This window comes from Gadus chalcogrammus, chromosome 7 (genome assembly GCF_026213295.1).
Source record: "Gadus chalcogrammus isolate NIFS_2021 chromosome 7, NIFS_Gcha_1.0, whole genome shotgun sequence".
NCBI lineage: Eukaryota > Metazoa > Chordata > Actinopteri > Gadiformes > Gadidae > Gadus > Gadus chalcogrammus.
The window spans coordinates 10,917,994-10,931,734 of NC_079418.1; the positions used below are offsets into that span (position 1 = coordinate 10,917,994).

Below are 13,741 nucleotides of genomic sequence, written 5' to 3' on the forward strand. Positions count from 1 at the left end.
TTGACGAACCACTGTACAGTGAAGCACAGCGGGGTGACGTCATCACGTACGTCTGTGTTATGTGTTTGTTGTTTGAAGCGAGACACACGCTAGTGCTAGTGTACGACTGACATGTGATACACAACAACACCATACCATAGCATATATAATGCGATTTCAACTGCAGTAAAAAGCAGTTTCGGTAAAAAAAGAAAGAAAGTGAATTGGCCAACAGGTTATAAAGGGAAGATAGAAGGATCAACTTTATTAATCCCGGGAATAGTTGAGTAAAACGAATAGGTCTATGTGAGTTCGCCCTGATAAAACCAATGTGCGGAGGATAAATTAAGTTGTAGTGTTTGTATATACGTGCTACGTAAATAATTGGAGAAAGAATAGTTTGTCCTTTTGGTCCGCCGGTTGCGGACATTGGGGATTGTGATGTGCGACGTGCGACCAGGGAACGAGTAGTCTACTGAAGGAAAAAGTGGTTACCATTATTATTCATATTATACCTAAATATTCTAATTTACAGCTGAGAAGCCACAATATTAAGCTCCTTATACGCAGTTAAACATCTAAAATGTACGTCTGATGCTCAGGTTTCAATGAGTTTCAGCATGAGTCTGTATTCACTTCGGGCATCCGATGTCAAAGTTAACACATATTTACCATCTAAATATTTACCACCGTCCTTCACCCATACACGTGAAATTTGAAAAATGTGAATATATTTCAAAAGTTCATTTATTTCAGTAATTCAATCTTATATAGAATCATTACATGGAAAGTTTGATATTTCAAGCCTTTATTTGTTATAATTTGGTAATTGGCTTTATGGCTTGCAGCTTATTAAAACCCCAAATTCAAAAATCTCAGAAATTAGAATGCTACACGAAATCAATAAAAAAAGAATTTTAAATAGGTACAGAAATGTCAGCCCTCTGAAAAGTATAATCATGCGCATGTCCTACACTACCTTCTGCATGAATTACTGCCTCAATGCGGCGAGGCATCTATCCTATCATCCTGTTTCACTGCTGAGGTTTTATGAAAGACCAGGAGGCTTCAATTCTGCATTTTTCGGTCTCATTTTTTATCTTCTTCTTCATGGTCATTGTAACCATGTTTTGGTAGTTGGCCAGTCTGGGCAGGTGCCAAGTCCTGCTGGGAAATGAAGTCAGCAACTCCATAGAGCTTGATGGCTGAAGGAAGCATGAAGTGTTCTTAAATGTCCTAGACGGATATGTCGGCTCTGGAATTAATAAAGCAGAGTGGACAAACACCAGCAGATGACATGGCTCCCTAGATCAACCCAGACTGTGGAAACCTCACACTGGACTTAAAGCATCTTGGATTGTGTGCCTCTCCATTTTTCCTCCAAACCCTTGGACCTTGGTATCCAAATGAGATGCAAAATTTGCATTCGACTCATTAAGCCCACGTCCAGGAGCTGTAGCTCTTGGTGCAGTAACTCCAACCTCAGTCCACTCCTTGGTGGATTGGCCTTTTCCCGACAATCCTCTCCAGCCTGCCACCATCCCTGCTGCTTGTGAACCTTTTTCTTCCATATTTTCCCCTTCCACCTAACTTTCTATTAATGTACTTTGATGCAGCACTGTGAGAACAGCAACTTCTTTTGCAATTACCTTTTGAGGCTTTCCCTCTATGTGGAGGGGTTCAATGATGGTTTTCTGCACAACGGTCAGGTCAGCCAGGTCAGTCTTCCTCATGATTGTGAATTCTACTGAACCAGACTAATGAAACCCTTTAAAGGCTCAGGAACCCTTTGCAGGTGATTTGGATTAATTAGCTGATTAAAGTGTGAAACTATGATCCTACAATATTGAACCTTTTCACAATATTCTAATTTTAGTTAAAGATTTATATTTTGGGGTCTTCATAATCTGTAATCCATTATTATAAAATTATAACAAATAAATGCTTGAAATATCTCCCTTTCCCTGTAATTAGTCGTTAAGATCTTTGTTCCACCTTTTAAGTTGAATTACTGAAATGAATGAACTATTGCATGATAATTCACATTTTTCGAGTTTCACCTGTATACTACACAGGACATCAACTATCTAATTAAGTAGTCATTATCAGATTTTTACCATACAATTTTCTTTACCATCAGCAACCGTGAAACCTACAGCCGGTTCTGACTGGTCAATAAACATTACACAGTACTACCGGTAGTTTGTAAAAAACAAAACGGCGACTTGTTTCCCGGTCACACATCAGTAGCTGCGAATAGGGTGCCGACTTCAGCTTGGTGTCTTGGTTCGTATTTTGGAAGCCATACAGACTATACATACACTGTCTAATACAGGAAATTTCAGTGAATTAGTTCATCGCCAAGAAGGGCTTCCAGTACCACTAGTACTTTTTACTGACATAAGGAAAGTTTTTTTGTACTATTAATTGTAATTATTAAATGTCTGACATTTGTTTTGCCCCAAATAGTAAAGCACTTTAGCAATAATATCAACTATATTAAAATATTTTACCCTCAATGCAGCTTCCCCATAACGTTGAGCAAGTTTTCTTAGTCAGCATTTAACTCTGGTCACAGGATAAAAGCGGTTATGCAAGGTCCAACAACTCTGCCAGAAACAAGTTTCAGATGTCTACCTCACGTTCTATTTAATCAAATGCCGCACAGCAACATTAAAATAATTGACTTTTCATCAAGACCATTGAACCCTTTTTGACGAATGGAAAATCACTTAAATTGAATATAAGTCGACCCACGATTGACGTTAAGAAGCTGCTCTACAATCAGCTATATTATGAGTAAACAACACCCACACAGAAAACACACATGGGACCCCCACCAAAAAACCCAACCTTTAAAATCAGTAAAACTCCATGCAAATATAAAATTCCTCCATTTGCATCTTTCTCAAAACAAAGCCCCTTTCAAATACATTTGTACATTTTTTACTCTGCAAGCCCCAAATTGAAAGTAATTTTGGCCATTCCTCATACAAATTCTTCATAACCAACATCAATTCTAGAATCACATTTCGACCCTTTGCAATATTGAGATGCGATCAGTAACCTTTAAAAACACAAATTGTTGTCCTCTTCTTATTCAGGACGAGTCCTCCCTTTTCCACACTACCACCATGTTCTTATCACTGAGCGCCACCAGGTAGGAGAGCCCCTGTCCCATGGCCACACTGTTGATGGAGGGGACCTCCACTGGGCTGGAGGTCCTCATCAATGGGGCCGGCCACTCCAGCACCTGAGAGGAACCCCAAAAGACCCTCGTTAGCACAACAAAACCATCAAATGCCCCATTACTCAAAGATCCTTGAGCAATGGGGTGTACTTCCACAGCAGATGACCCAGTAGCTCAGTCAACCAGCAAGAAAAAATCCATGCAATACTGCGTGTTTAATTAAGTTCTCCAATAGGGCTTGTACTTATTAGCTACTTCTATTTTGAAGTATAGGAGCATTGGAATGTTGATTCATGTGTTGGTGGTTAGGATTTTTTGCTCATTGTTTTAGCAATGAGTTGTGAAAATATTTGTCATTATGGGGAGATGTTGAGTTTGAAACTGCCACAGCGATTCTGATGCGAGACGTGACAAAGTATTCATTAGCCTAGGTTACTGTATCTATTTACGCTGGTTTTGGATTTTACACAACTGAAACTCTCTTGAGCCATCGCCCGTCTGATGTAAACGTTACCTCAGTGGGGGGGACCAGTTCTCGGCGCTGATGATTGTTCTCCAGGAGGAGGTTGTGCAAACTGTAGGACCACAGCCGGCCCCGGTCGTCCCCGCACACCAGGTAGCCCTCCTCTGGAGAAGGACACGCACACACGGTGGGAACGGTTATGCGGGGCAGTCAAATTCTTGCAAATACAAAAGTGGATGTTAAATTCAATTGATTCATTCATGTAGTAGTCGAAGACACAACAGCGCGCAGAGGGAAAGATGGTGAGAGTTATTATACACGTTTCCTATTTATTCGAACAAACCTATTTATTCTAACAAAGAGTCACACAGGTCCAGCCCAGCGCTAGTTAGCTCTGTAAAGCAGGCTTAGTGCGCCCTCTACAGCTTTGACTCAGCCCCATCCCATTACAATTACAATTAGGGCATTCAGCAGATGCCTTGATCCAAAGCGACTTACATCGGTTAATACACACATTGACACACCGACGGCAGAGTCAACCATGCAAGGCGACAGCCAGCTCGTCAGGAGCAGTTAGGGTTAAGTGTCTTGCTCAGAACACATCAACACTCAACAACCAAATTTCACAATAATAATTAAACAAAATGTTTATAGAATTGCTTTCCACGGCGGCTTGATGATCCACAGACTTTTATTTCTACAGTTCGACCAAAGTGGTACGCCAAAGTAATCCCACATACTCTAGTGAACTTCAAGTGATGGGTGGATAATGCTGAATCCAGTCCACCGGGGGATGCCAGGGAGGTGAAAACCTGCCCTCTGCAGGTCGGTTTCTGTTTAGTTCACTCCTGGTGTGATCGTTTAATCACTTCTATCGTTCAAACTGGATATGTTGAAATTTGTTGTTCAGACTGATCTCAATGTCAGATGATTTCACCCAAGGTCTCACTCGTTATCGGACTGGACCGAAATTGAGACTATGCTTTTACTTTGCAGATCGTAAAGGGTTACACAATAGAATGATGAGGTGATTAGAGAAGATACCCAGAACAAAGACAACAAGCAATACCGTTGGGAGGCCCCCAGCCACGCACGACCCTAAAACAAACTAAACGTGTGTGTGTGTGGAGGGTCTCTCACCTGGACAGGTGCTGAGGGACAGGTAGGGAACGCTGGTGGTGGCCCACTGCAGCTCCGCCAGCAGCACGGCCGCCACGCTGCCACGCCTCTTGGCCTGGCCCTGCGTCTGGCCCAGGCTCCACAGGTAGATGGAGGGCTGCAGGTGGCACTTGGAGGCTAGCAGGAGAGACCACACGCACACAAGTTTAGTGTTTACTAGTGCTGTCAGTTAAACGCGTTAACAGCGTCAACGCAAACCAATTTTAACAACGTTAATATTTTTATCGCGCCATTAACGCAATTTATTTATTTTATTTTTATTTTATTTTTTTCTTTGGCTCAAAACAAAGAAGCAGTAGCCTGACTGCTATGTTCAAGGCAGTATGTTTGCATGTTCATCGTTTAATTGCACTATAGGTTTTTTTTATTATCGTCCTGTTTTTTTTAATTTGTTTTTTTATAGCCAACAGTATATGCCAACGTTGTTATCAATAAAAAAAACATTTGCACAAGGCAAGCTGATGCACTTCTCCATGTTGATAAGAGCATTCAAATGAGAAAAATTTATGGGACAAAGAAATCAAGGGATATTTAGCATAGAAAAAAGTTAACTATGACATTAATGCGATTAATCGTGATTAAATATTTTAATCCCTTGACAGCACTAGTGTTTACCCTTCACATCATTTACATTAAGACTCACTGTGTAGAGATAGTAAACATTTACAGTCCACATTGTGGATGTATAAAAAAATAGCCAACAAAATACAGCATGAGACGAGGTTAACTGAAGCAAGATGATCCGTTAATTAAGCATCGGTTTAGTTTCACAACAACAAAAAATACAATAAAAAAGGAATAAAACCAATAGATTCCCTTCCCGGTGGGCCCGACTTACCCACGATGTCATTCGTAAGGAATCCTAAGCCGTCGATAGTGCGGTAGCTGTGGTCTTTGTCCTCCTGCTTATATATGGGGAATGTAATCTCCATCTCTGCGGCCCTAAAGAAGACATGATCATCTTTTATGGCTTTGAAGCCACTTAGCCTAAGACGGCCTGGCCTTTTCTAATGTTGTGGGGAATAAGACTATTATAAGCACAATAAAACAAACTCAAAAATGACATTCTGCAACCCAGCTCAAATTTCCAACTCCACCAGGAGATAATGACGGAAAATAAGGCAGAAGTAAGGAAATCTACAGAAGTGCATTTCAGAGTGCTGTAGTATTAAATCACTCAAACATACATAACCGTTCAAAAGTTTGGGGTCACTTTATTTTTTAAATAAAAGCACTTTTTTTTTCAAATGAAGGTAACATTAAATTAATTGGAAAAACTGTCTAGAAATTGGTCATGTGGTAAATGACTATTCCAGCTGTAAACAGCTGAGGCACATTTCCAGCAACCATCACCCCTGTCTTCTAATGGTTTGTTTTTTAGCTGACCGTGTTAAAAGGCTAATTGATTAGAAAAACCTTGTGCAATTATGTTAGCACATACTGGAAAACATGATATTGTCTGGGTGACCCCAAACTTTTGTACGGCAGTGTAGGTTGGAATAAAGTGGCATACCATGAAGGCATATCGTAATAAAGTAAAGTATAGAAATATGGACTAGCTGAACTCAAGTGGTCCCGATGGTAGTCTGGATGGAGTATAAGGCCCAATCCCATTTCTACCCCTTATCCCTTCCCCTAACCCCTTCAAAATAAGGGGGAGAGGTAAGGGGAAGGGGTAAGGGGTAGAAATGGGATTGGGCCTAAAGCTCTGATCTGTCCCATTGATCCCTGGTCTCACCTCTTCCCGGAGCCTGGGCTGAGCTGGGTGTTGAAGCAGTGCAGGCCGCTGTCTGTGGCGGCCAGCAGCGCGGTGTCGGGGGACGCCGGGGGCAGGCACAGGTGGAGAGGGGTGCTACTGCACTCCAGCACCATCAGCTGACTGAACACACAAGACGTTGCAGTTGACATTGGGGGGGGCGTGAAAGAGGCCTTGGCCGAGGGCTTGGTCCAAACCACCTGTGGAGCGGAGCTGCAATCGGTCTCTTAGACTGTTTCGACGGTGAGGACAAGACGGAGCACTTAGGATGGCTTTCATCTTGGAATATATTATCGTCCCTACATCACCCAAATTGGGTGGTGGTAAACTACAGAAAAACTGTCATGCGTGAGTAGCCCCATATTCTTTAATATCTTGTCCTATGTTCTTTAGCCCCACTCTAGCGACTGCAGTACTGAGATAACATGTCCTTCCAGCTGTAGAAGAGGGAAACCACGGGAAGAGCGTGTAGGCTTGGTTAGTCTTCCAATGCACTCACCTGGCCTTATATTTGTACTGGCTATCGACTCCTCCGATGTCCCACAGCGTGATCTTGTTATCATATGCCCCAGCTGCAAGGCAAGGGAAGGACATTACCAAACAACTCCCCAATAGGTTAACCTTTGAGTGAAGCAACGGCCCTAGAGGGCGCCGTACAAATGGAACTAAAGGAGAATCAAGCCCCAGCTTTGGCATACCTTGGACGACTCCTTTTCTAGGAAACGTAAACTTCTGCATTCACAGCTTCTTATTGACTGCCGGGGTTTGTGGGTCATCTGCCGAGTCAGCATTGACGCGACACAACCTTCCTACACTTATTAAAAGTGTATTGGAGGGGCGTTTACAGAAGGGCCTCCCTTTCAAATGGGCCGCCATGTTTAAAAACCGGGGGCTGCCAAACAGACCCGAATCAACCCAGTAGCCCACCATACGTTGGTAGATTACTAAGACCATTGCACCGTAGATGATAGTCCTAGAGTAAGAGAGACGGGGGACGGAGGGGACCACTCACTGAACAGGAGGTTCCCCTGCCGGGGACTGAAGCGCAGGGTGGACAGGGCCTTGCGGCTGGCCCGGAACTCTCCGTACGCCACGTTGGACTGGGGGTGGGTCAGGGTCACCAGGCCCCGCTTGCCCCCCGCCGCCAGGACGGCGCAGGGCCGTGCCGGCGCGCCGTTGTCCCGGGACATCTGCACCGTGGACCAGCCCAGGGTGAAGAACTCCTGCACGCACACGCACACACACACGTTAAGAGAAGCCACTTTTGTGTCGCCCCCCCCCCCCCCCCCCCCCCCCCCCCCTCCGGGTATGCAGTTCAATAAAAAAATCATGCTATTTTCTTTCCTCTCTCTACTCTTACTAGGGCTTTGACTTTTGCCCAAAAATCGTATTCAAAGTTTGTTTGTTTATTAATATTCAAATATTTATTAATAATATATTGACCATTAAATGCCTTCAGTAAGACCCAGATTGGGCTTCGCGAGGTTGTTGCTATGGTTACCGGTCTTGCGTGTTCCAACGGTTAATTAGGTTTCTAATAAATCGCCGTCTAATCAATACTTCATTCACTGCCTCTTCCGTGGTCATTACAATATTATGAATAGACCATCGGGATCTCCGACGTCCCTCCCTCTTGGCCTGCCCATAACAGGTAAGAATATTAAGTTAATATTAAGTTTTGATTTATTTTTTTAAATTCGAATTATATTAGAATAACGAAGTTCGGAGTCAAAGCCCTAACTCTTACCAACAACAGTGTTAAGCAAACCCTATCAGAACAACAACAGTATGGAGATCTTATAAGAAGACCAGCCCGGTCTAGCTCAATAGGTGTGTGAGGCAGGACGTGGCTCAGACCTCGCCAGGGACTTTGTACTTCTTCATGACCAGCCCAGTCTCACAGTCGATCACACAGATCGAGTCTCCTCCACACGTAGCCACCAGACGACCCCCTGCGGTGAAACCTGAGGAACACAGAAATCCACTCAGTATGCTTACCTGCAGGGCAGAGGTTCAGGCTGATGAACAGATCACCACACAGGCACATACCGATACAGTGCATGTTGTTAAGGACAACTAATGGAAAATCGATAAGTTCAATTTATGGCTAGCTTAAGGCATTTATTATCAAAGCTTTTTTTTCCCCATTGTTGAAAGTATCGTTGATGCTGAAATAAAATAAAGTCTATTTCAATAAGCCTTCCTTCTAGTTAAATAATGACGTGCACACTTAATTCAATCATAATATTAGACAATACCGACACCTATTCTTGTAGCTTTGTCCCAGGTCGTAGCTTACCATCATTAGCATTTTGAACCCTGCATATGAGCACAAACACAACCAAATGAAGTTATTTACTCAGTTTAGATTGCTCCATCGATCTCTGAAGGACCGGGAGGACTAGGAACAAACAACCCTTCACACCCGAGTATGTGCCATTCAGCGCTTAATTCATGTTTAAATTGGGTTGTGAATAAACCAAAGTCTGCTAGGCTACTCTTTTTGCATGTAAATACAACCACTGCCAGATGAATGGCCTTTGGATTGCTCGTCCAGGGAAAAGGATTGCTACACATCAGTTTGGGGACTCCGTGCCATGTGTCCTTAACTATCGGGTCACTTAAAATGACCAAAGCAGTCAGAAATACCATGTACAGTCTACAGTACAGAGTGGTGAGGCATTATTGATAGCTGTGATTACAAATCAGTTGAAACTAGTGCTGTCAGTTAAACGCGTTATTAACGGCGTTAACACAAACCAATTTTAACGGCGTTAATTTTTTTAAACGCGCGATTAACGCAATTTATTTATTATTATTTTATTTTTTTCTTTGGCTCAAAACAAAGAAGCAGTAGCCTGACTGCTATGTTCAAGGCAGTATGTTTGTATGTTATTCGTTTAATTGGACAATAGGCTTTTTCTTTTTTATCGCCCTGTTTTGATCAGTATATGCCAATGTTGTTATCAATAAAAAAAACATTTGCACAAGGCAAGCCGATGCACTTCTCCATGTTGACAAGAGCATTAAAATGAGAACAATTAATGGGACAAAGAAATGAAGGGATATTTAGCATAGAAAAAAGATTTGCAATTAATCGCGATTGCTTGCGATTAATCATGAGTTAGCTATGACATTAATGCGATTAATCGCGATTAAATATTTGAATCGCTTGACAGCACTAGTTGAAACCCTTCAGAAGGCATCCGAATGACAGAATCCAGGCGACCGATTAGGACATGACTTCTGGAGGGTTTCAACCAATTTGCAACCACAGCTATAAACCAAACATTGTGGTGGGGTGTACTCACAGCTGGTGTCTCCGCCGCCGTGGGGTAGAGGCTGGAAGGCGCAGGCCCACAGCGCGGTGCTGAAGTCCTCGGGGCTGTTCTGCTTACTATGGCACTGGAGCACGTGGAGCGGCTTCAGCTGCACCCTCTCCCCCTCTTCCCTCGGGGGCGGCTTCAGACGTGAAATAAAAATAAAAATAAATAAAAAATAATCGTTTACTTCACGTTGACTTTGTTTGGTGAACCATGCAAGATTGTGCCCTCTGTGATGTCATGGATACGTCTATGTTTACAACACAGAGTTGTATTATTTGCGTTATTGTGTGCATGTTGTGTTAGTGTGTGCATGTTGGGATAAATGGTGGATCAAAATCACTTGTCAAGTATACTCCGGGTGCTCACCTGAGGTCTGATGCAGCTCCTTTTCCTCGGGGACCCCTCCCGGTCCACGGGGGTAGCCGTGCTTGTGGGTAGACCCCGGTCTCCGGTTGCTCTGCGTTTGGGCCGGCCGCTGTCCTCTTTGGGCGGCGGTTGCTCGACCAGAATCTTCCTGGGGGTCTTGACCGCGGGGCTGGCGGCGAGCTGGGCGGATGCTGCCTTGCGTGGGCTAGCCCTGACGGCGCCAGCTGGGCCTGCTCTCTGTCGGGTAAGGTGGAGGGCGCCAGGGCTGTCCTTGGAGGGGGAGCTGCAGGCGTCTCCTCTGGCTCTTTTGCGAGGGGTCAGCTGGAGATCTTGGTGCAACAGAGATTGCTTCCTCTTGACTGGGGAGTTAATCCCCTGAGGCAAAGAAAATAATAGATATCGTAAGCATTAGATGGACTGTGAACACTATCTATCCATCTATCTATCCATCCATCCATCCATCCATCAAACACGCGCACATGGGAAGGGTGGATAATCGCTTAGTTAGTCACCATTTCCCACATATTAAGCCAATCACATCCACTGTACATTGACTAGTTTAGAGCCTAAACCAGCATCATAATAGCATTAGTTTGAGTTCAATATCCTCAACAAAAAATACAACACAGCATTAAGAGTCATACGTTGTTCTCCTTTGTGATTATGGGCTCCTGGCTTTTGTCCCCTTCCTCGGTGCGCTGAAGCAGCGAGCGCAGGTATTCCTTGGCCAGTATCCCCACCTCAAAGGGAAGACATTTGATTTGAGACATTATTAAGATGCCCAAAAACCGTGCATAAAAATCCACTTGTTTTCATATTGATTTGCTAATTGGCTGCAGAACAGCTAATTGGCTTTAAATATGAACACATTTAAAGGTTTCGGCTGACCGACTAAAATATGGTTGGAATATTCAACAAGAAACAATCGTAATAGCTTTGAAGAGAGAACACAGCATACAGATAAGCCCGCCGTATTACACAACCCATCCTGAGTCAACTTAAATAGTTTTTTCTTTCCTAAAACATGGAGCACGTTGGTACATTTTTTAACTCAGTATTGTTAGAGCAAACCTGAGATAACAGCACAGTATCTAAAAAGCTAGTGTCTGAGGTTATTCCTTCAGTCTTTCATTAACTGACATACCAGGGAAAACCAACACGTAAAAAGGTAAGATTCTGAGCTCACCCTCCATCGGATGTAGTCTCTGGTGGAGTTGGGTCCGAATTGGATGCTACATTGAGCCGTGGCCACAAAATCTCTCTCCATGTCCTCCATTTTCTCCTGGGAATTGGTTTCCAGGACGCCAAACTTTGTGGCCCAGACGGCAACCACCTGTTACACCGAAGCAGGGCGTCAGAATCGGACGGTGTTTGTGTCTAGTCATTTACACCAGGAGTGAAAAATACTTTTGCATAATGCACAAGTCAGGTTCATTGTTGCCGTTGCTGTCGTCGTACCCTGTCGTGGAGGATGCTGCTGCTGGTGTGGCGGATGTGGTCGGCCCTGCCGCCGATGTTCTTGTCGTTGTACATCTTTAGCTTGGGCAGGAGCACCATCAGCTTGTACTCGTCGTTCACCTGAGGGCCAAACGTACGTTTGACTTGCTAGTAGAATGTACGATATATTGCATAACACATCAAAACCGATAGCAAATACTGCGGCGGTAGCCTTGTTTCCCTGTATTTTATTTAATAATGCCGTTCCTCACAGTGATATAAATGTTGCCGTCCAGTTTGAGTTCTTCCAGACCAGTGAGGGAGTCCAGGGTGGTGACGTCCTCCATCTCGTTATCCGAGAGGTCGAGAGAGCGCAGGCTGGGCAGGGCCAGGCCTTTGGGCAGCTCCTCAAGACGGTTCCCAGACAGATCCCACGACTCCAGCGACTGGAGCCGGGACAGCAGCTTCACAGGGAGGTCCTTACATTTCAGCGCGAGCAGAGAGAGACTGAAGCAAGCAGAACAACAAAGGAGGTCCCTTATTAATCATGAAAAGTGTACCTATTCCCATTGCGTTTAATAACAAACAATAGGCCACAATGACTCTGGAGTACATTGCTGGTTTTCAAGCAGTTGATATGAAATGTTACGATGCCAACCAAGATGTCCAGCAGAAGCCAGGCCCTTTGATGAATACTAGCAATGGCCCTCATGGTCAGTCCTACACTCCAGTCACCATATTACACATTGGCTTAGGATAATAACAGGTATACTTACTTCAAGGTTTGGATTTGTTCCAGTGTTTTGTTTTTGGGAGACGCCCTCTCCAATAAAAACTTTTCTGTTATCTTCGCCATCGCCTATTCTAAAATTCTAAAATAAAAGGAAAGGAATGTTTAAAGCAAAAGTTTAAGATGGAATATAGTTGTGCAAACAAAAACAATTAAATGTTGAAACTTAATGACAGTGACTTAGTGACAATAATACCCAGATAATATTTTCGTACAAATGCCTCGGTACACTTCACAAAAGGTATCACAGCACCAAACAGAACGAGGTTTACACACCTTACCAACAGTAGCATGCTTACATCTGAGTCGCACTCATGAGTTACTTTGTGCTCTTATTTTGTAGTATGTTAATCGAGTATTAAGTGGACGGTGCGATGTTTTTAAAACCTTGATTTTCAATATGCACCTTGCTGCTAGATAACGTACTAGTATAAATCTACTGGTTGAATTATTTATATTTAAGTATCATTCATACGCTACTCACCGATGCCGCCGACTCGCTCCCGGGAAAAAACTTTGTGCAGACCGTGACGTATTTTCCGATAGAGGAACTTGTTCTTCTTCTTTCCAACCGAGGGTAAGGAGAGCATTAGCGCCCCCTACTGTATGGCAAGAGTTACGTGCATTAGCGCCCCCTACTGTGTGGCTAGAGTTATGAGGCTCATCTACCCCCACTGTCCCAAAACGTAAGTATAATAAAAATAAAATAAATACAGAAAAAAAAACCTCGATCATATCAATAATACATATGCATAACTATAACGAAATAGCTTTATTAATTTATGATTATAATTCCACATCAAAATGATCCTATTCAAGTCCTCTCACATAATAATTGGATGAATCCCGTTTCTTTGCTCCAAGCAAAATCTCAGCCCTACACCTGGCTGCTGCGCATTCACGTGCAGTGAGCCGTGTCCCGAAGGCCAATTTAAGGTAGGGTAAGGGGGAAGGCTAACATCCCCTTGAAGTTAAGATTTTCGATGGGCACCCTTGCAACGCTACAGTTGTGACTTGCTCCCGCAATTCCTTGCGAGAAAATGGAAAAAATCAAGAAAAATCCTAGAAAGATGGCGGGCAAAAAGATGCGACAGGATCGAAAACCACAAATATAAGTGTTTTCTATGTTAATGATCATTGAATAAATGACAATTACCATCAGATAATGCCATTTGAATGTTATAGGCATTTTCTTTATAACAAGCACAACCACCCATTCTCCCGGAGCAGAGCTCCCAGGTGTCCCGGCTCCGGG

The 13,741-nt window shown here is 43.5% G+C and overlaps 1 protein-coding gene across 2 annotated transcripts; it reads right to left on the reverse strand.

The window, feature by feature from the left end:
* Nucleotides 1-548: 548 nt before the first annotated feature.
* On the reverse strand, nt 549-13,065 carry lrwd1 (leucine-rich repeats and WD repeat domain containing 1). Of its 2 annotated transcripts, none has more exons than XM_056593949.1 (16): nt 12,971-13,065; nt 12,473-12,568; nt 11,969-12,203; nt 11,718-11,837; nt 11,446-11,592; nt 10,904-10,999; nt 10,260-10,634; nt 9,879-10,029; nt 8,425-8,531; nt 7,580-7,790; nt 7,067-7,139; nt 6,550-6,690; nt 5,650-5,753; nt 4,773-4,928; nt 3,684-3,796; nt 549-3,232 (listed from the first exon to the last, which is right to left on the reverse strand). In XM_056593949.1, the coding sequence occupies exons 2-16, from the start codon at nt 12,550-12,552 to the stop codon at nt 3,080-3,082; spliced, it is 2,262 nt and encodes a 753-aa protein (XP_056449924.1). In that variant the 5' UTR covers nt 12,553-12,568; nt 12,971-13,065; the 3' UTR covers nt 549-3,079. The 2 variants fall into 2 exon arrangements, with proteins under 2 accessions (XP_056449924.1, XP_056449923.1); XM_056593948.1 differs by having other exon boundaries at nt 550-3,232; nt 12,473-12,560.
* Nucleotides 13,066-13,741: the final 676 nt, after the last annotated feature.

Excerpts from the sequence above, each read along its gene's own strand:
- lrwd1 (XM_056593949.1), bottom strand. The coding sequence starts at position 12,552 with ATGGCGAAGATAACAGAAAAGTTTTTATTGGAGAGGGCGTCTCCCAAA. Across the intron at positions 11,000-11,445 it reads GAGACTACATCCGATGGAGG|GTGGGGATACTGGCCAAGGA; the intron begins GTGAGCTCAGAA and ends CTTCCCTTTGAG. Across the intron at positions 8,532-9,878 it reads CGGCGGCGGAGACACCAGCT|GTTTCACCGCAGGGGGTCGT; the intron begins GTGAGTACACCC and ends TGTGTTCCTCAG.